The sequence below is a fragment of the Drosophila ananassae genome, chromosome 2L (assembly GCF_017639315.1).
Source record: "Drosophila ananassae strain 14024-0371.13 chromosome 2L, ASM1763931v2, whole genome shotgun sequence".
NCBI lineage: Eukaryota > Metazoa > Arthropoda > Insecta > Diptera > Drosophilidae > Drosophila > Drosophila ananassae.
Window position 1 is genome coordinate 29472722 of NC_057927.1, and position 21130 is coordinate 29493851.

General features: G+C 39.6%; 1 protein-coding gene and 1 long non-coding RNA gene across 2 annotated transcripts in view; one reads left to right on the forward strand and one right to left on the reverse strand.

The window, feature by feature from the left end:
* LOC6505749 (acetylcholine receptor subunit alpha-like) overlaps nucleotides 1-21130 on the forward strand; it is a 361394-nt gene that overhangs the window by 48588 nt on the left and 291676 nt on the right. The window contains exon 3 of the mRNA XM_044718328.1: nucleotides 13275-13384. Coding sequence (XP_044574263.1) covers nucleotides 13275-13384 — 110 coding nt within the window. The remainder of the gene's footprint in view (nucleotides 1-13274; nucleotides 13385-21130) is intronic.
* LOC116654537 lies at nucleotides 8978-10051 on the reverse strand. The gene is made up of 3 exons (XR_004309768.2): nucleotides 9380-10051; nucleotides 9080-9302; nucleotides 8978-9015 (listed from the first exon to the last, which is right to left on the reverse strand). It is a non-coding gene; the product is annotated as an uncharacterized LOC116654537 (long non-coding RNA).

Below are 21130 nucleotides of genomic sequence, written 5' to 3' on the forward strand. Positions count from 1 at the left end.
AGCGCATGCGAAACTGGGAGACAAAAGAGAAGATTAAATGCCGCTGCAGATACAAATTTTATCAATATTAATTAGCCTATCTAGTGGCTGCTTAGCCCAACACTTACATTAATTTTTGCTTGAATATTTGGTAATTGAGATTTTTCAATGACGGTTCATTTAATTAATAACAAGAAGTTAATTACTTTTAGAACTTTGACGCATATGAAATGGAGTGAGGCAAAAGCTTCAATTTATTATGCGTGTGCAGTGAGATAAAGTGAGCCCGCATTAGAATATAGGCTGAGCGAAAGCTCTTAATGGTAACAATCAGCTTAATGGTAACAATAGCTTAAAGATAATAAAAACTATACTTATTATATTTTATTGATCTAATCTATGCCAAAGGCTGCTGGCTAACCCGATTTTTGATAGAATTGAAATTTCAGACTCATTTTGAATTCCGATTCGTGACATTGTCGTTAACCACTGGTTCGTACCGTTCGTAACATTGACCATCCCTAGACATAGCATCGTATATAAGAGTTGTTCTTCTTTAGAGTGAATCGTCTCGTTACTCAGTGTTAAGTTATGGCACTTAAAACCAACCTACTTCATACCAATGATTTCATACTTCGAGTGTGGCTCTATTTACGTAACCTACTTCGAGGGTTTCTCCGACTCCGTAACAACGACTCCGGGACCTCCCATTACGCCCGCGAGTTCAAGTTCGACGTAGTGACCGCATAATGCTCTACGGACGAGCAGCTTACTAACAATAACAAAAAGATTATACAATTTATTGTAAAAATATGAATCGAAATTGTAAAAAACATTATTCGTAAATCATTGAATTTTTTTAATAACATAAAAACAAACAACGTTTTAAATATATTACAGGTTGAAAACCTTACCCTTCTTGACGGGGGCTCAGAATTAATTTGGTATCCCTACTTGGTGACATATTATTATTATACTTTGTAGATTCCGATTTTGATTAACGATTATAATTAACCATGATTGAATCGCCTTAATGTATTATTCTATGGAGTTTTTATAAAATTCTATCATACAATATATTACTGCTTGGCATGATTTTTGTTTGTTTTTAAAGTTTTCCTGCCTAATGGAAGCTTTTCAGGCCGTTTTAAAATACATCCCAAAATTCAAATATTTTCTTTATAATTACCATCCCACTTCCTCTCTTTATCTTAAAGCGGACGGACGTGTTTTTTTTGTGCGCACTACGTTTTTGTAAAACTTGCAATAAGCTTTCTATAAACAATCGGTGTTTATTTCTTTACTGATATAAAAACAAATTGCAATTTTTTAGATCCGCATCGCTTCGCGTGTGCAGTGATATATTTGGAGGTGAAATAATTATTTATTTAATTTACTTTCCAAACATAGCCCTGCTCTGCTTCTTCATCTCCTACGGTGTTGTTGCTATTCTTTTGCTTTTACTCTCGCTCAATAGAGATTCTTATCTCTATTTCTTTAAATCTTACTAACTTGCACTAACTGCTCTCTTTAATCTCCCCTTCTCTTTTCCTTGGTACAGTGGTTCAAGGTTCCTCAGTAATAAAATCAAATAATATTTTTAAATTAATTATTTAATTTTTAATAATTTTGAATAAATTAATTATTTAATTTTAAATAATTTTTAATAAATTAATTATTTAAATTTTTAATAATTATGGATTTTAAATTGGTCTGTGCATTAAAGTCTTGCAATAATACAATCTCGTCTTCCCAGCCTACCATCCATTGCTGGCTCTGTGAAAACGTTTTATACGCTAATTGTGCCGGGTTCACGGCCTCAGTTTCGGATGCAATCTCGCGTAGGTCTGGTCTCCACTTTTGCTGTGATGGTTGTCGTGCTGTTCAGGACGAAATGAGGTCGTTCATGAGGCAGACTAAAAGCGGTTTCAAGGAGTTGATTAGTGGTTTTCGAAAAATCAATGACGAACTCTGTGCGCTTGATACACAGTTTAGTAGCCTTCAACTACTAAATGAGTCTCCTAAGCGTAAGAAATCCGCTTTTAGTGATGTGCTCGGGTCGAATAATCTTCAGCCTGCTCAGCCGACAACTATGCAGCCGCTTATATCTCTGGCCACCCCAAGGGCCGGACCTGAGAAAAATTCGGCTTCCGAATGTCTCGGAATCAATGAGCAATTGTCCGATATGTCCTCTGTGGCATCGCTTCAAGTGATCCCAGACCCAATAATTGAAACTCCTGTAACAGTCACCAAACAGGGTAATAAACCGTCCGGACCCCCGGTACGCACTGATGCCGCAGTATTAGTTACGGCGGCACCAAAACCCTTGCAGGTGATCCCACCATCGAAACACATTTTTGTTTCCCGGCTTGCCCCTGATACTTCGGAGATTGATATCTCGGCTTACATCAAAGCCAAAGCAAAAGCCGACAAAATGGTGGATATTACAAAATTCAAATATTCTTACACCAGGCACACGTCATCTTTCAAAATACGTGTGCCCTTGCAGATGTTCAAGACGATCTGTTCCGCCAGCTTTTGGCCAGAGAACATTTTCGTCCAAGAACATCAACCAAGTACGGTGAAAAAAAAGACAACCAAACCTGTGGATGTAAAACTCCCACATGTTAAGGCCACTGATCAACCTTCCACCTCATCTTCCTCAATCTCAAAAAACTAATGTCTTTATTAACACTTACCTATCAGAATACAAGAGGGTTACGAAGTAAACTTTCCAACTTGTATTCTGATAGTTCTTTTTTTGCATCACACATTATAGTATTTACAGAACTTGGTTAAAGCCGGAGATCTTAAGCTCCGAAGTTTTTCCTAGTAGGTACACCACTTTTAGATGTGATAGAACTTTGCGAAGGGGAGGAGGAGTGCTAATTTCTGTAGACTCCAAATTCGCTTCTGAAGAGGTAAAATCACAAGAGTTTGGTAACATTGAATTTCTTTGCATCAAAATCACTTTGTCCGATCAATCTTTGTATGTTACCTGTTCGTACATACCACCTTCGTCCGAACCGCCAACATACTGGCAACATTTGTCCGCTATTCGTTTGGTTTTCGATCGGCTGATAGCTCTGGGTGACTTAAATATCCCAGAACTTATGTGGTCAAATGTTGATAATTCACCGTCTTTACAGCTTAACTCCCACCATGACTTCCCTGAGGGCATGTTCGACATGTCACTCGGGCAAATTAACCACGTTAGAAATTCTTTAGGTCGGCTGTTGGACTTATGTTTCGTTTCTGATCCTGATGGAATTACTCTTTCCAGAACTTTGCCCCTTTCTAACCCTGAGGATCCATATCATCCCACTCTTGAGGTTTCAATCGAAAATAATTACTTTTTTGACCTTAAGTCTACAGTTAAATCTCAGAAAGTTCGTTTCTTTCGTAAGGCTGACTTTACGAAATTAAATAAGTTAATTTTGGAATTTGATTGGTCTGATTTACTGGCATGCGAGGATATAAACATCGCATTACAAAAATTTTATTACACTTTGAACATATTTTTCGACGCTTGCGTGCCGTGGAAATATCCGTCCGCTTCAACGTGGTATACAAGGCACCTTATAAATTTAAAGAATAATATGAGTAGACTTTTAAACAAACATATATTATCTGGCTGTACAGTTAGTTATTCAAGATACTTAGTAGCTCAGTCCAATTTCACCGTGCATAACGCAGAATGTTATAGGAGTTATATTCGCCGCTGCAGGATTCAGTTTACTCAGGATCCGAAGCAGTTTTATAACTTTGTAAACACTAAGCGTAAACATGTATCTTTTCCCCCTCTGCTTACGTTTGAGAACTCTTATGCGAACACCGATCAGGCAATCGGTGCACAGTTTTTTCAAACTACCTATTCACCTAGCAGCAGTTTAGCTCAGCCTTACACTTATAATATCCAATCAGCCAACCTTATATTTTGCCCATCTTTCGTTCAAAGTGGTGTGTTATCGGATCTTCTTAAGGTTAAGCCCGTGTATTCGCCAGGCCCTGATGGAGTACCAGGCTGTGTTCTGAAGTACTGCGCCGAGGCACTGTGCAAACCGCTTGTTAAACTCTTTAATCTATCGCTGGAAACTTCGATCTTTCCCCTTATGTGGAAGGAATCCTTCATTATTCCGCTGCATAAAAAAGGGAAAAAATCCGACGCTGCTAATTATAGAGGCATCTCTAAATTGTCAGCAATTCCAAAGCTTTTTGAAAAACTAATCACTCCACATTTGCAACACCTATGTAGTTCAATAATAACTCCGTGCCAGCATGGCTTCATGAAGCGCCGCTCCACCACTACCAACTTATTGGAGCTAACATCTTTTATCACGGATGGCTTCCGGAATGGCTTACAAAAAGACGTCATATACACTGACTTCAGTAAAGCATTTGACTCTGTTAACCATTCGCTTCTTATAAGTAAACTCAGTCTTTTGGGATTCCCAACTGATCTTCTTATGTGGATTTCGAGCTACTTATCAGGGAGAACCCAACGTGTTTTCTTTAAAGATGTTACCTCGCGTTTAGTCCGCGCCACATCGGGGGTGCCCCAAGGAAGCCATCTTGGACCCCTACTTTTTACTCTGTTTATTAACGACATGCCCCTTGCCTTAACTAATTCACTTGTACTTATGTACGCTGATGACGTTAAGCTATGCCTTCAGTATAAATTCTCTAGCGCCCAGTCTAGACTTCAATCCGATTTGGATAAACTTCAAAATTGGTGTTTAGCAAATAACCTAAAGCTTAATGGATCGAAATGTAAACTCATGTCTTTTTACCGATCTAGTCCTCACCAGGCTATGTACTTTCTCTATGGGAACGCCTTAGAACGATTAACTCAGGTTAACGATCTAGGTGTCCTATTAGATTTGAAACTTAAATTTACCGACCATGTATCTACCATGGTTTATAAAGCTACGGGTGTGCTTGGTTTTATTAAAAGATGGTCAAAAGAATTTAATGACCCGTACATAACTAAAACGTTATATACATCATTATATACATCTGGAGTCCTCAATATGGAGTACACCAAGATCACATTGAATCTGTACAAAAAAACTTCCTTACTTTTGCGCTTAGGGGACTTAATTGGGATGCAAATCTTTACCTCCCCTCTTATCATAGTAGACTTTTACTAATCAACTAACCATCATTAACAAATCGTAAAACGATGCTGGGTGTCATGTTTTTATATAATCTTATTTATGGAAATATAGACAGCCAGCATTTACTAACACGCTTAAATTTTAACATTCGTAGTAGAAGGACCAGAAACTTTCGTCCTCTGCTCCTCAGCCATTGTAGTTCGACATATGCCCAACACGATCCGTTCAGGGTATTATGTTCGGACTACAATGGTCTCTACCACATCTTGTCACTTTGCCCTACTAACAATCTTAAATCGCTTATATTAACCGCCTTATCTGTGCAACACTTTTCCTCGTAATATCTTTCTCCTAATCCTCGCTTATCTATCTCGGATCTATTCCCGCGATTCGAGCCGTACGTTACGCGGCAGCGTCCCTCGGTCGGTTGGACGGGAGGTGGGCTGTACGTATGCAGTGGGACCCGCGCAAAATAATTAAAACACAACGCAGTGCATTAGTAATGAGACACAGTTACCCTAGATTATCTTTTTGGGCTCGTCAATTTATTTGGTTTTACCACATAGCCATATTAATTATCCTTTTTATGTTTGGCGCGGCGCCCGCGGCAGATTCCAAACACTAACGTCCAATCTTCCCGCCCATCCGACTCCGTGGCGCTGCCACATAATGTGTAGAATCGCTGGTATAGATCCGAGAGTGAAGGAAGGAATGATTTACCTAAATTATAAATTGGTAGGTAGGGTGTTTTTTTAAAGAATGTAAGTTAGTATAGACCTCAAAGGGAAATATTAAAAAATTAGAAATTTTGTTTTTTATTATTGAAAACTCCAGACACACGATACTCAAGTATCGGATAATGCTAAAGGAAAATCTAAATCTCTTTTAAGGGGGTTCATCCAGAATGGCGGAATGTTTTTGTTTTTTATCGAGCCGTTTTTTAGTTGTGATACAATTGATGAAGTTTGATAGTACGACGGTTTAATCACGCCAACAAACATACCTTCCTCGATAGTTTCCTAAATTAAAGTATAGAAAATTCAGACATTAACTTTGCCAACAGCTTGGCTCCAGCATGTCCGACGGTTGAATCGCACCAACAAACATACTTTCCTCGATAGTTTCCTAAATTAAAAGATAGAAAATTCAGACATTAAACTTGCCAACAGCTTGGGTCCAGCAGTTTGTGTATAGCTATTTTCTTGAGAGGAGAAACTTACTTCGAGCACAGAAGTCGCCGGACTGCTTCGATGCCACATATAAGTTAACACGAGCAGAAAGTATTTGGGAAAAGTGCCGAGTTGCATACTGGATCCCGTGGACCGCACGCGTCCTCGGGAAAAGAGCTGACCTTGAATTCTAGGGGCAACTGTCTGCGGACAGTCTCGAGGATTTCCACAACGAGAGATCGTTGCTGACCGGATACGGAATGCTGACACTGCAATAAACCATCTTAAAGACATTCAAAGACAATCGCAGTACAAAATATTTTTTACATACAAACGTGTGAGAAAACAATACATAAAAAAAATAAAGTGCATAATAATTTAAAAAAATAAAAAGTTGCGTAAAAGATCAACTAAACGAAAACAATAAAGGAAAGCTAACTTCGGGCGGAGCTAAAGTTGATATACACGTGCAGTGAAAACAGTCCCAAGCATCTTTAAAAATAGCAAGGTTGTTGAATTTCCGATCGTTCAGTTAAATGGCAGTAACACCGTTTCGCAGAGATTATCCGTAGCTACAAAAAAACTTACAGGAGAAGAAGAATACGAACTGCCTATGGCTGGTAGGACCTCTGAAGCAAAGAACGGCCCTTGCATGTCAGATGTAGGAGCGCCGCCAAAGTGCAGCCGGCTGCACTCATGCGTAAGTGTTCTCGCCACAGACCAGGCTTTGTAGGGGAGTTTGTTATTATTGAAGATGAATTAACTTGGGGTAGGTGCGTATGAGGCCGTCAACAGCTCAAGGGTCTAAAATGTCTTGCTTATTTGCTTCAGGAAGCTAGCCATTGACTGCCGCGGTGGAACGCAATTCAATGCCGCAGCGTGCGCCTGGATCTCTTTTCAATTGGCCTGGGTAAGCAGGCCAAGCTTTTTCAACAATACTAACGCAAAAAAATGGGAAACAACGATTAAAAACTGGCAAAGAAGGCAATGACTGGAAGCAGGGCAACGTTGTATCTTATGTCCGTCAATTCTAACAACCGAACAGTTTCGAGGGCGGATTCCCGCAAACAGAAGCTCTGGCACTTCCCCCTTTTTTATTACACTTTTAAAGGGGTTAATGCCCAGCATCGTTGAAAACGATCGGAACTCCAGGCACTCTAAATAACCCACGCTAAAGGTAGGAAGTGGCAAAGAAGGCAATGACTGGAAGCTCCATCTGAATGAGGAGTCAAAATCTGGAGAAGATGAAGAATTTACTAGCGTAGAATGGGTGGGAAAAAAGAAGGAGCGCCGACTCCGCTTCTGTTTTATGATGAACCAAGCCTCTCTCGCTAAATCATTAAGCTTATAGCGCAGCTCGCTCTTGAACTCGGAAATATCCAGCTCCCACAGTTCCTCCTCAACAAACATTAGGGAAACCTGAAAACTGTCTAAATGTTCAAATAGTCCATATTCTATATTCCATATAATAGTCTCGCTTAAACTCTTAAACTGACGAATTTCTGGGGAAGCAGCTTCCACTGATTCCAGGAAAGGGTTTATTTAAGTATTTCTTTATTTAAGCGACGCAGAACTTTGTCGTATTTAATTATGCGCTAGTGCGCAAATTTTTTCGTCTCTATAGGTTACAATAATCGGTCAACGCACGGGTACAATAACAGACCAAAGAAACGCACAAAAGAATAGTTTTTAGTGTTCCAAAACTAATTTTTTTTTGCGTACAAGAAAAAAAATTTGGTATGCGTTTGCATTGTTTAAACGTTAAACGTTCTTAAATGTTATTATATTTTTTCACAGCGCTAGCTTAATTTCGTCGCAATTTTATTATGCACGATTTTCGGGAGATTTTTCACACATAATCACGTCGGGAAATAATGTTCATTATGGAAATAATGTTCAATGACTGAGCGTTTTCAGTTACAAGCTGAAAAATTTTGATCTTATAAAAAATAATAACAGCGAAAGCTCGATTCATACAACAAATTGGGTTTTATTTACGAAGATTTGTGGCTGATAGTAATTTGATGCATTCGTGCGGAAAGATGAGCGAGATAAGGAGAAACAAAGCGAACGAGACCAGGAGAAAGCGTTACCAACGGCGCCGAGATAGCGAAGAAACGGGGGTTGAAATAAATCGACTGAGTGCTATTTAAAGCCAGATTTTCCATCGGCAACATGAATCAACAATGCCCTTCCCTGGTCATTCGATAATTCTCGATGTATTGATATTATTTAGGGAAGCTTTGATATAGACACAACTTCTTAAAACTACACATTGAATCTAAAATTTACTTCTCTCACTCTCTTCATTGCGGACGGACGAGTGTGCGCTTGCGTTTTTAAAATTTTGTTGTTGACGACCCAAATTTAAATTTTGATCTGTTTCTGAGTTCAGTTCTGAGTTCCTATAGCTACCATATAACTGAACGATGGGAAATGACACAACCATGATATTTTTAAAGATGCTTGAGGCTGTTTTGAACATTTTTATTAGAAAATTGATTCGATGGTGAAATTCTCACAAGGATCGGCCAACTATAAACGATGCGTTATATGTGTAATAATATTATGGCCAACTATATACGATGCGCTATATGTATAATAATATTATATAAGCTACAACGGTACTGCAAGGGTATATCAAATTTGGCTTGACTGCTAGAAGAACTTAAATTGATATCAGTACATTTAGTGAAGAAAAAAAAAACTTTAAGACTGTTAAATTATTATTTATTTACTGGCAAATACACCTGAAAGAACAGAGTTGTTAGTCAATGATTTCATAGGCAAAACTCTACGAGCGTACTGACTTACAAGGAGAAGGTTTTGGAAATTGTCTTCAGTTTTCACTTGTCCCAAATACTCGTGAATTATTTAAAAAGAATCATTTAAAAAGAGGAATGTCAGGACCAGAAGACAATGCCACTGTCACTTCATAAATACCCTTCAGGACAACTTTAAATATATGACGTCGACAAGCTTTGTATAATAAATCACGGGATCCTTTCCAACATCACACAAGCACCAATAATGCAACCTTGAAAAAAAGTGGCAACTTTACCTTAATATCGTTCTTCTTATTAAAAATAATCGAGAAATGCCCAGCTAACATACCTGTATTTGATGCAGTTGTATTTGTACACATTGCTTCGACATCGCTCTGTGTTCGATTCTCCATTTATCAAGCATCTCTTTTACGGCCCAAGCCTGCACTTCACCTGAGCCATCATTATACTTAGGTTCTCCAAGCAGCTGATTTTCAAGGCCATAACCAGTGATAAGAACTGGCAATCCTTCCTCTATTGTAATGCTCAATTTCATCTTCTCCCGTCCCAGTGAACAGTTAGCCAAATTCTTGTTTCACTTTTTCAGCATTTTCAGTCCGAAGGCGAGTTTAAGCACGATGAAATTAACTCGTATTAACATTCACTTCTTTCATTCACTTCAATTTCATCTTCTCCCGTCCCAGTGAACAGTTAGCCAAATTCTTGTTTCACTTTATCAGCATTTTTAGTCCGAAGGCGAGTTTAAGCACGATGAAATGAACTCGTATTAATAGTCACTTCTTTCAGGTTAACATTTATGCAGATCCTGCAGCATTAACGAGAGCAGTGGACTTTCTCACACTTAGTTTGCATGCATGAATAATAACAACTTAGTTAGGTGTCAAAACGTTTCTTCTCGTTCTGTTATTTTTATGTGAATTGGAGTCTAAATCGAATTCATTACTTGGTATCTGTTGGTTGTGTTTACTTCGAAAGTCATCAGATTCATCTGTTTCTGAAAAACTCAGATGTTCAGTAATCCTTTCATTGATGACGAACTACATTAACTAAGTAAATGCCGTTGGACATACTGCGGTATATATTTTTATATTACATATGAATGAAAAGGCAGAAACGTGAAATATAATATAATTAATATAATATAAAATGTAATATATTAAAAAAAACGTGAAACTTCGAGTGCATTGAGAAAGGGTATTCGTTTTTCCAACAGATTTAAAACTTTGAAGGTTGATCCAACTTATCGAAGGTAAAAAAAAATTGTGTGCCTCGTTGTAATTCTTAATATTTCATTTTAAGAGACACCCTTATGGTGATGTAGATAAACAGCATCTACTTACTCGATTTAATTTTAACATTCCTAAAGAAGAACTAGAAACTATAGTCTTCTTAGGGTTTTATTTTCGAACTACAATGATCTCGATCGCTTTCCTCTCCTTTAAATCTAAAAGCAAAAATCCTTGATCCTTGCGCGGTTCCCACTGCACTGCCCACCTCCCGTCCAACCGACCGAGGGACGCTGCCGCGTAAAGTACTGCTCGAATCGCTGAAATAGATCCAAGATAGTTTAAGCGAAGAGTAGGATAAAGATATCACGAGGAAGAGTGTTGCACAGAATAGGCTGTTAATATAAGCGATTTAGTGGTTGCAAAGTGACAAGATGTGGTAGAGACCATTATAGTCAGACTATAATACCCTGAACGGATCGTGTTGGGCATATGTCGAACTACAATGGCTGAGGAGTAGAGGACGAAAGTTTCTAGTCCTTCTACTACGAACGTCAAAATTTACGCGTGTTAGTAGAAGCTGGTTGTCTTAATTTCCATAAATAAGATTATATAGAAACATGACACCCAGCATCGTTCTACGTTTTGTTAATGATGGTAAGTTGATTAGTAAAAGTCTACTATGATAAGAGGGGAGGTAAAGATTTGCATCCCAATTAAGTCCCCTAAGCGCAAAAGTAAGGAAGTTTTTTTGTACAGATTCAATGTGATCTTGGTGTACTCCGTATGGAGAGCTCCAGACACTCGATCCATACTCAAATATCGGACGGACCAATGATGTTTATAACGTGTTAGTTATGAACGGGTCATTAAATTCTTTTGACCATCTTTTAATAAAACCAAGCACATCAATAGCTTTACAAACCATGTTAGATGTATGGTCGGTAAATTTAAGGCTCAAATCTAATAGGACACCTAGATCGTTAACCTGAGTTAATCGTTAAAGCGTACCCATAGAGAAAGTACATAGCCTGGTGAGGACTAGATCGGTAAAAAGACATGAGTTTACATTTCGATCCATTAAGCTTTAGGTTATTTGCTAATCACCAATTTCGAAGTTTATACAAATCGGATTGAAGTCTAGACTGGTCGCTAGTGAATTAACGCATAGCTTACATAAGTACAAGTGAATTAGTTAGGGCGAAGGACAGGTCGTTAATAAACAGTGTAAAAAGTGGGGGTCCGAGATGCCTTCCTTGGGGCACCCCAGATGTGGCGCGGACTAAACGCGAGGTAAGATTTTTAAGAAGACACGTTGGGTTCTCCCAGATAAGTAGCTCGATCCAGATAAGAAGATCAGTTGGAAACCCCAAAAGGCTGAGTTTTCTTATAAGAAGCGAATGGTTAACAGAGTCAAATGCTTTACTGAAGTCAGTGTATATGACGTCTTTTTGTAAGCCATTCCGGAAGCCATCCGTGATAAAAGATGTTAGCTCCAATAAGTTGGTAGTGGTGGAGCGGCGCTTCATGAAGCCATGCTGGCACGGAGATATTATTGAACTACATAGTTGTTGTTAATGTGGAGTGATAATATTTTCATAAAGCTTTGGAATTGCTGACAATTTAGAGTTGCCTCTATAATTTGCAGCGTCGGATTTTTTCCCTTTTTTGTGCAGCGGAATAATGAAAGATTCCTTCCACATGAGGGAAAAGATGGAAGTTTCCAGCGATAGATGAAAGAGTTTAACGAGCGGTTTGCACAGAGCCTCGGCGCAGTTCTTCAGAACACATCCTGGTACCCTATCAGGGCCTGGCTTATACACGGGATTGATCTGTTGGTCTGCAGCCTAACGTACGGCTCGAATCGTATGCAGCGGCAGACGCGCAAAAAAAAGCTAATGGAATCTAGTCGATGTTTTTGTATACTGCTTGTTTCATACCCTTTCAAAAGGTATTACAATTTTGGTCCAAAGTGTGCAACGCAGTGAAGGAGAAATCTCCGACCCTATAAATTATATATACTCTTGATCAGGATCACATCCTGAATCGATATAAGCACGTCCGTCTGTCTGTTTCTCCGCAAACTAATCTCTCAGTTTTAGAGCAATCGAGTTGAAACTTTGCACACATCCTTCTTTTGTTTGAAGACAATATATAAGTCGGAATGGCCGGCATCGGTCGACTAATTGATTGATCGTGGCCAAAATAACTTATGTACAAAATATCATAAGGATCGGCCGATTATATCTTATAGCTGTCATAGAACGATCGGAATTGGCATAAATTTGGTGTTTTTTAAGTTAGAAAGATGGGATTTGGTACAGATTCTATTTTGGGAAAAACAATCTGATTTGTCGAATTTCATAAAGATCGGTCATATAACTGATTGATTGGAAATGCTATAACTTCGTTGTTTTTCAAGTTAGAAGGATGGGAAGGATGGGTTTCAATGGATTCCTCTTTTGTCAAAATAATTTGATATGCCAAATTTCATAAGGATCGGCCAACTATATACGATCCGCTATATACCTAATAATATAAGATGCGTGGCGCCATCTAGCGGACTGCGACTCAACTGCAAGGGTATATAAACTTCGGCTCCGCCCGAAGTTAGCTTTCCTTTCTTGTTAGTAAATTGATTCGATGGTGAAATTCATAAAAGGATTGGCCAACTATATACGATCCGATATATATATAATAAAGTAAGCTACTACATTATGTAGTAGTAGTATAACTGCAAGGGTATATAAACTTCGGTTCCTCCCGAAGTTAGCTTTCCTTTCTTGTGTTCTTTATTATTGTGTTATTGTGGGCGGTGTTATTTAATCCATCTAGCATTAAGTAGTTCATGGTAAAACTTAAACAAATAAAAAATGAGGAAAAGAAAACTGGACCACTACAAAGTTGCTGTTTTGGAAACATTTTAAAAATATTAATATATCTTATAATATTTTCAAATACAAATATAAATTCATATATACTTATAAATATTTACAGTCTTGGTATGACTACAAACTACGATGGGAACCAAAGGAATATGGTGGTGTCCACATGCTACACGTTCCTTCTGATCATATTTGGAGACCAGATATAGTTCTTTACAACAAGTAAGTAATTAAAGTAATGGAATTCAAAACTTTTGTATTTTAAGAATTTTAAGCTTTTATGTTAAGTAGGAAATTAATGGATTAAAAAATATTATATCTTTTAAAAACGTTAAAACTATTTTGTATAGATTAATTTGTATAAGAGTACCAGCAGTAGTCAGGATTATATAAATATATTTTTATACCACATAATGCATGCTATTTTTTGTGTATTCGATATCTACTCCAAATTTTTTTTTACATCCTTTTACATTTTACCCGTACTACGATATAAGTTTTTACAGTATACGAGTCTATTCGTCCGAAATTAGTAAATTACGTCTTTAAACTGCTATATAACTGATGCATATATATGAACTTTTCTCTTTTTACAGATAAGCCTTTAATATCTAAGAAGAGATTTTCTTTAGAACGTATATATTTTGGAACTTTATATATTTTAACAGAAATTTACTGGAATATGTAGCTGATATTAGAAGAGTTTGTAATTTTAAGAAAATTGGGGATGCTTTACTGCGGAGCTTATTTACATTGCTACTTGATCTAGGAATGTGCAAATACAAGAGACAAGCTTCGACAATTTTGATTGGTGCCCTGTTTATGAAGATACTCTGAAAAAAATGCAGTGAATGAACCGGTGAACAAGGGGTTCACAAATGCGTACTTATAATAAAAACTTAAAATAAAAACTTATAATAGATAGGCCCGTTTTGCTTCACAATCAGTAATTTCGACCGTACGCAAACCATGAGTTACACACCTAAAAGCAGTGCGGTCATAATATTGACTACAAGAGAGTACGATGGATTCTGCTCTGATACAGCCTATTCTGCCTATTGTCAGCGGACAATGCGCTGACATATTCCCTTTGGTAATTTTTAACGCCACAAAGTAGCTTGAATTTTAATTTTTGAGTTGTCAAGTAACTTTAAGTGTGGTCGGGTCCAAATAAAAGAAACAAATTATTTAAAAAAATAAATAAATTTTTTACCCAATGAAAAAGAACTTGTTAAGAGGAGCCCCTTATAATAATGGTGTTACTTCAATGAGTTCCGTTTAAAAACTGTTTTTATTTCATTCACTTCTCTTACAAGAAAGATACATAAAAGTCTTAAATCTATTTAAAACTACTTATCAACGAACTGCACTTTGACATGCTATGTAACCCTTTCTTAAGTGCTTCAAGTGCACCACATAAATATTTGTTTAGACTGCAGGAGAACGTTTTCAAACCATGCTGTTAATCACTTATTCCCATGGGTCCGATCTCTTGACATTCTATGATTGGAATTCGTATTGTCTTCAATGCTTGAACAGAACTGAAAAACCATGGTTCTGCAGCTACGAGAAGATGGGTCGGGTGAAATAATATTTTTTGGAAAAAAGGCTGCCCATCAAAAGACCATCAATATTTTGAAATGACCACCTCCCGTTTGGAAAATATTCAAAAGTGAAAATTTTCGAAAATTTTAAAATCTGACTTTTTGAATTTTTTTTTTTAATCGAAATAAACCAAATTGACCACCAATGGTCATCTTTTAGAATTTATAACTGCACCGATAGAACTTCAAAACTTTTTCTTTAAAAAGTTTAACATTACAAGGTGTCAACCCAGAAAATAGATTTCTGAAAAGGTTTGCGATTTGCTTAAAACTCGTAAATCTTGTCTCACCGCTTAAATTTCGAGCGGAATTGTTTTGAGATGAATAAATTCAGCTTGCGATTTATGTGTTACCGCAGATACTTTTGTGTTGATTACATGCGTTAGAAGTAATTATACAGTATTTTAATTTTCTTAATATTTTCGATGTTGGTTGTAAAGCCTTCTTCACCCTGCCTTCTTCTGAGATTGTATATCCCAGAAAACTTCAAACCATAAAATCGTGACACTTTTCGAGTTTTATCCGTAAGTTAGACATTTGGTCCATAAAACCTCATGTAAAATTCTATCTATGTATACAAAATTACACATTCTACAATATTCTTATACGGCATGTGTTCAATTGTATTTCTTGTACGTGCCGATTAAGAATGTTTATAATGTCTAAGTTTCTGTACCTACATAGCAAGTTTTTATCACAAGAGTTGATATCGGATATTTTTGGAATGCCATGATCGTTTGTCATCGATAGTTTATCTTTTCTAGAGGTTTTTATACCCTGTACTGTATAGTAAAATGGTATTTTGTACTAGTGTGAGTTTATGTAACATGGAAAAGGAATCATCTACGGCCATCTAACATCAACAACGTCGTCGATATATCCATGTCAGTCTGTTCGTCCATCAATATGTGGATACGTGGCTCAGAGATAGATCTATAATATTTTTCAGAAAGACTCCTATAATACAAACACAATTAATTTTTGTTCAAATTTTTGCTCGAGTTGGCTCGAGCCTCAAAAATGGTATTTATGTATCGCTGGGTACTCCACTGTAGTCGTCTGCTTATTGCAGTGGTGGGCAAACTCGCGAGTATAGGGCCAAAAATTCTGGTGCAGCGCTGCCGGCGCACGCAACGTGTAAGTGAGAGATCATTTGGCCTCTCTTGAGAGCCTAAGCTTAAGAATCAAATGCTGTGTTTTTCGCTGCTTACGCACACATTTAAATGTTTACATGTGTGCATTTTGCCCACCACTGGTTTACGGAGATTATTTTATATCAAATTTATCACGAAATAAAGAGAAACAAGAAAGGAAAGCTAACTTTTATATACCCTTGCAGTTGAGTCGCAGTCCGCTAGGTGGCGCCACGCATCTTATAGTATTAGATATATAGCGGATCGTATATAGTTGGCCGATCCTTATGAAATTTGGCATATCGAATCATTTTGCCCAAAGAGGAATCCATTGAAACTCCCATCCTTCTAACTTGAAAAAAAAACGAAGTTATAGCCTTTCCGATCAATCAGTTATATAGCAGCTATAGGATATAGTCGACTGATCCCGGCCGTTCCGACTTATATACTGCCTGCAAAGGAAATAATGAAGTGTGAAAAGTTTCAACTCGATAGCTTTAAAACTGAGGGACTAGTTTGCGTAGAAACGGACAGACGGATAGACGGTCAGACGGGCAGACGGACATGCTTATATCGACTCAGGAGGTGATCCTGATCAAGAATATATATACTTTATAGGGTCGGAGATGTCTCCTTCACTGCGTTGCACACGTTTGACCAAAATTATAACACCCTCTACAAGGTTATAAAAAGGTGGCTGTATATATCACTAAATTTCAAGAACTACGACAAAAAATGCCAATAAAAAGAAATCAGTTGACAAATCGGAAACTATATCCAAATTAACTGCCTTGGACGCAAAAAAACAAAAAGGGTAATGTAGGGTGAACTTGTAGGGTGGCCTACCAAGAATTTTCAATGGCGTCTCAATATGGCCACTGAAATCCACGCCACATATGGAGAATGGGCGGTGAGCACGGATTCGATCTAAGGGTAAATCTCCCATGATTTGAGGCATCAGATGAGGCTTACATTTAAAACAGCGTATGCCGTACTATCTGCCTGCGGACTTCCTGCGCGTTTACTATTCAAACACGCTGTCGCAGGAGACTGACCAGTGCTTGTGGACCCACATGAAAATTCGACTCGTGCAAGTATCGGACCTAGCTCTAAACAAATTGACAGCGCGTTGTCAACAATACTGGAAACTTGGCATCGTACGATATAGGATAATTAGCTAGTCGCCCCCCGACCCGCAACAACGAAAAGGCAAGCCCAGCCTGAGAAGCTTCATAGACCAATGGATTTAGCTTCTGTAGACTTGGACTGACAACCAGGTTTTTTCCAATATTTTTAATTTCCTCTTGATACTTGTACTCTTAAACTATCTGAACAATTTTATTAAAAGCTTCTTGATATTCGACAGGTGAAGGTACACCATCAAAAGGAAGTACTTATTTTTTACACTTCTTTATAAAGCGGAACATGTAAACGGACACTCGCAGCAGTTTTAAGTGAGAGTAAAATCGTTCTATCACTTCCAATAAATATGAGGTAGAGACCATTGCGGTGCTACTTTGGACTTTGCAGTCAACGACGAGATTTTAATACCTTCTGCAGATTTGCAACCAATATAGAAGCAGGCTCCATAGGCTCTCATCGATGCGTCAAAAAAGGCATACGTTTACATTGGTGACATCGGCTTACTCTTCACAAATCTCGCTATTGAGATATCCTCTAACTATTCCAAGTTCTAGCTTATAAAGCCACAGTTCCTGCAACAGGATCTGTCTTTTAATAAGTATTGGGCTTAATAAGCCAAGGGAGTCAAATAGCTTTGATGTCACCGAAAGAATGTACCTCTTAGTCGCCCTTTGACCTACGACTGAAGTATGCATTTTAAATTTTAATACGTCATCTTTAGGAACCCAAGCGAATCCTAATGCCTTAGTCAGCTCTGAGGCCGAAAGTGTTATTGACTTAACGGTGCTCTCGGATGCAGTAACTTCAGGCAAGTTTGAAAACAACTTACTCATTTCAAACCCAGCGTTTTGAAGAACTTGAGTTACTTCAGACTTCAGACGGAATCAGCACCCGTTAACATATCTTCGACGTAAAAGACAGACAGACTAACGTAAGCAGCTCGAGGGAATGTATTTTTAGCGGATTCACTCAATCTCTTCAAACCCCTTATGGCCAGGAATGGGTCTGGTGCAGTGCCATTTGTAACGGTGTGGCGCTTGCACAATTTTTAGGGCTCAGATGGGTCTTTCCTTCACACAATCAACTTCATTCACCATTACTTGGCGATACATATTTTTGAGGTCGGGTGTCAGAGCGAATTTGTGTAGCCGGAACCGAAGAAAAGTTGAGTACAGCTTTTTCTGAATTGTTGGACCCACCATCAACAAATCACTTAAGCATTTTTGTGTGGATGTCTTACAGGACGCATCCAAAACGACTCGTAGTTTTTTTGTTGTTCTTTGAGGCCGTAAGACACACTGGTGGGGTATAACGTAGTGTGGAGTAGTAAGAACATCATTGTTTGCAGGTGAAATAATACCTGGGAATTCAAATTTTGCCATAAATTCCAAATACATTTTCTTTAAGTTCCGATCTCGAGATAATCTTCTCTCGAGCGACAGAAAACGGATTTTGGCTATCGTGAATGAGTTGCCGACAGTAGTTTTTCTTTAAGAGTCGAAAAAAATGTTTTTTCAACAATTTTTTTTAAAGTAAAGAAAATGATTGTGGTAATCGATCATCTAAAAAAACCGCTTGACGAGGTAAAATACCGGTGATGAACCTGCATGCCAAGCCCAAAATATTATATCCAATATCAATTTTGGTGACGAAAAAATTGTATATAGGTGTACAAAATTAAAATAATACGCTTATTCGGCACGTGCCGAGAAAAAATCAGGCACGTGCCGGGTAAGAGTATTTTTTATGAGCAATTTTGCGTCGAATCGGATAGCTCTATCTCAAAAAAATCCGAGTGTTCAAAAATTCAATATGAGAATCAGAAAAGACATATACATCCTCTCATAAGACATCCAGACATAAACACCTCCGCCAAACTTTTGATTTCCTTTATTCAAATAAAGTGAGCTCAAATAGAGTGAGCGGACGAGAGTTCACTATGCTCTCCGCCTCAATCAGCAGGTTCTCCAGTACGTGCTCCTTGGGCGCAAGTTCTTTCATCGTGTGCGCCAGCACCTTCTTCACACACTGCACCATCCTTTCCCAGACGCCACCCTCAGCTGGGTTCGCCGGGCAATTGAAGACCCATTGGACTCCTTTGGACGACAGCTCGCCCTGGATCTGTGCAGGCTCGAACACTTCGCTGGCTACCTCCTGGCTTCGCGGTCGGCTCCAACGAAGTTCTTCCCATTGTCGCTCCTAATCCTGACGACGGGTCGGCACATAAAGTTCCTCATAGCGATTATGCAGGAATCGGTGGACAAATCATGAGCCATCTCCAAGTGGATAGCTCTTGTGGTTAGACACGTAAACAGAGCCACCCACCTCTTCTCCGTGCGTCGTCCAACCGTCACAAATAGCGGTCCAAAATAGTCCAATCCAGTGAACTTAAAGGACCATCCGTTGGCCTCCAGCCGGTCCTCTGGTAGGGGACCCATCTCGGGCTGAGTTGGTCGTGCCCTTCGCAGCTTGCAAACGTTGCATTTGCTCACCACCCTTCGTAGCAGCCTCCGTAAGTTCGTAATCCAGAACTTCTGCCGGATCGCTCCGATGGTTGCCTCCGTGTTTTGGTGGCACATCCTCTCGTGGTAATGCTGCACGATCATCTCCGCCAGTGCCTCATCGTGACACAGTATGATCGGTCGACGTGCGCTGTATGGCACACACGTCGCGTCGTCGATCCTTCCGCTGGCTCGCATTACTCCGTCCTCGTCGAAGTATAGGGACAGTCCATGCAATCGGCTGCCCTTGGCGGCCTTCCCTTGGTCGTTCTCAGCAAACGCTTCTCGCTGCGATTGCCGTACTAGTGCGCGCTCAGCTTCAGCGCACTCCATCGACGTCAGTCCGTGATCTTCTCCATCGTATCGTAGTCCACGGCACCGACGAATAAATCTGAGCACCCATGCGGTGCTCCTCAACAGTCGATTGTAGTTCGACAATCTCTGCAAGGATATGAAGTTTACCATGTCCAAAGCAAACTCACATTTCATTTCCTCTTCGTCGGGCGCCGGAGGGATCCACCCCTCGCTCGATCTTGGCCAGCTCTCCTCTGGTCCTCGAAGAAATGGTGGACCGCTTAGCCATCTCGAACCGATGCTCAGGTCCACGGCCTTGCGCGGCCTCGTCGCGTCGTCTGCCACGTTTTCGCCAGACGGAATCCATCTCCACTGGGACGCCTACGTGGATTCCAAGATCTCCGCCACTCGATTACCGACGAACTGTTTGTATCTCCGGTGGGTGCTGCTTATCCAGTGCAACACAGTCTTAGAGTCCGTCCATAATACGCAGCTGCTGATCGCCACACCGTGCTCTTGCTTGACGGTGTCCATCAGTCTTGTGCCCAATACTGCTGCCTGAAGTTCCAGTCGCGGGATCGACATAGTCCTCATTGGAGCGCATTTCGTCTTGGAGCTTATGAAATGCGCCTGCACGTCTCCGTTCTCGTAAGTGGCCCGCCAATAGGCCGCTGCTGCGAACGCCGACTGACTGGAGTCCACAAAGATGTGCAGCTGTAGCATCCGCACGCGTCCACCGCCGAAGTAGTAGCGCGGACATCGGAACTCTTCGATCTTGCTCATTTCTTGCCGCCAATCCTCAAAGGCTGCGGCCAAATCAGCTGGTAGCGGCTCGTCCCAGTTGACTCCTTTCCGCCAAATCTCCCTCATTAGCAATTTGGCAGTCACCATGTAGCAGCTCAGGAATCCAATCGGGTCAAACGTGGACATGACCAGGCTTATCAACTCCCTCTTGGTAGGGACGCGTTCCCCTGTCATCACGATTCTCGGGACTCGATGATATTTGATGCCGAACTTGAAGTCATCTGTAGCCGGCTGCTAGTACATTCCTAGTACCTTCTCCTCAGCTTCGGTCCATCTGACGCTAGCGATGGATTCAAGTGGGTTCAATGCTCTGACCACACTTGCCGAACTGGAAGTAAATCGACACAAGTCAAATCCTGCATCTGCGTGAATTTCTCTCACCCGTGTCGAAACGGCGATAGCTTCTTCTTCACTGGTGAAACTGTCGACGTAGTCGTCCACGTAGTGGTATTCCTTGATGGCCAGGGCTGCTCGCGGGTCTGTGCTGCT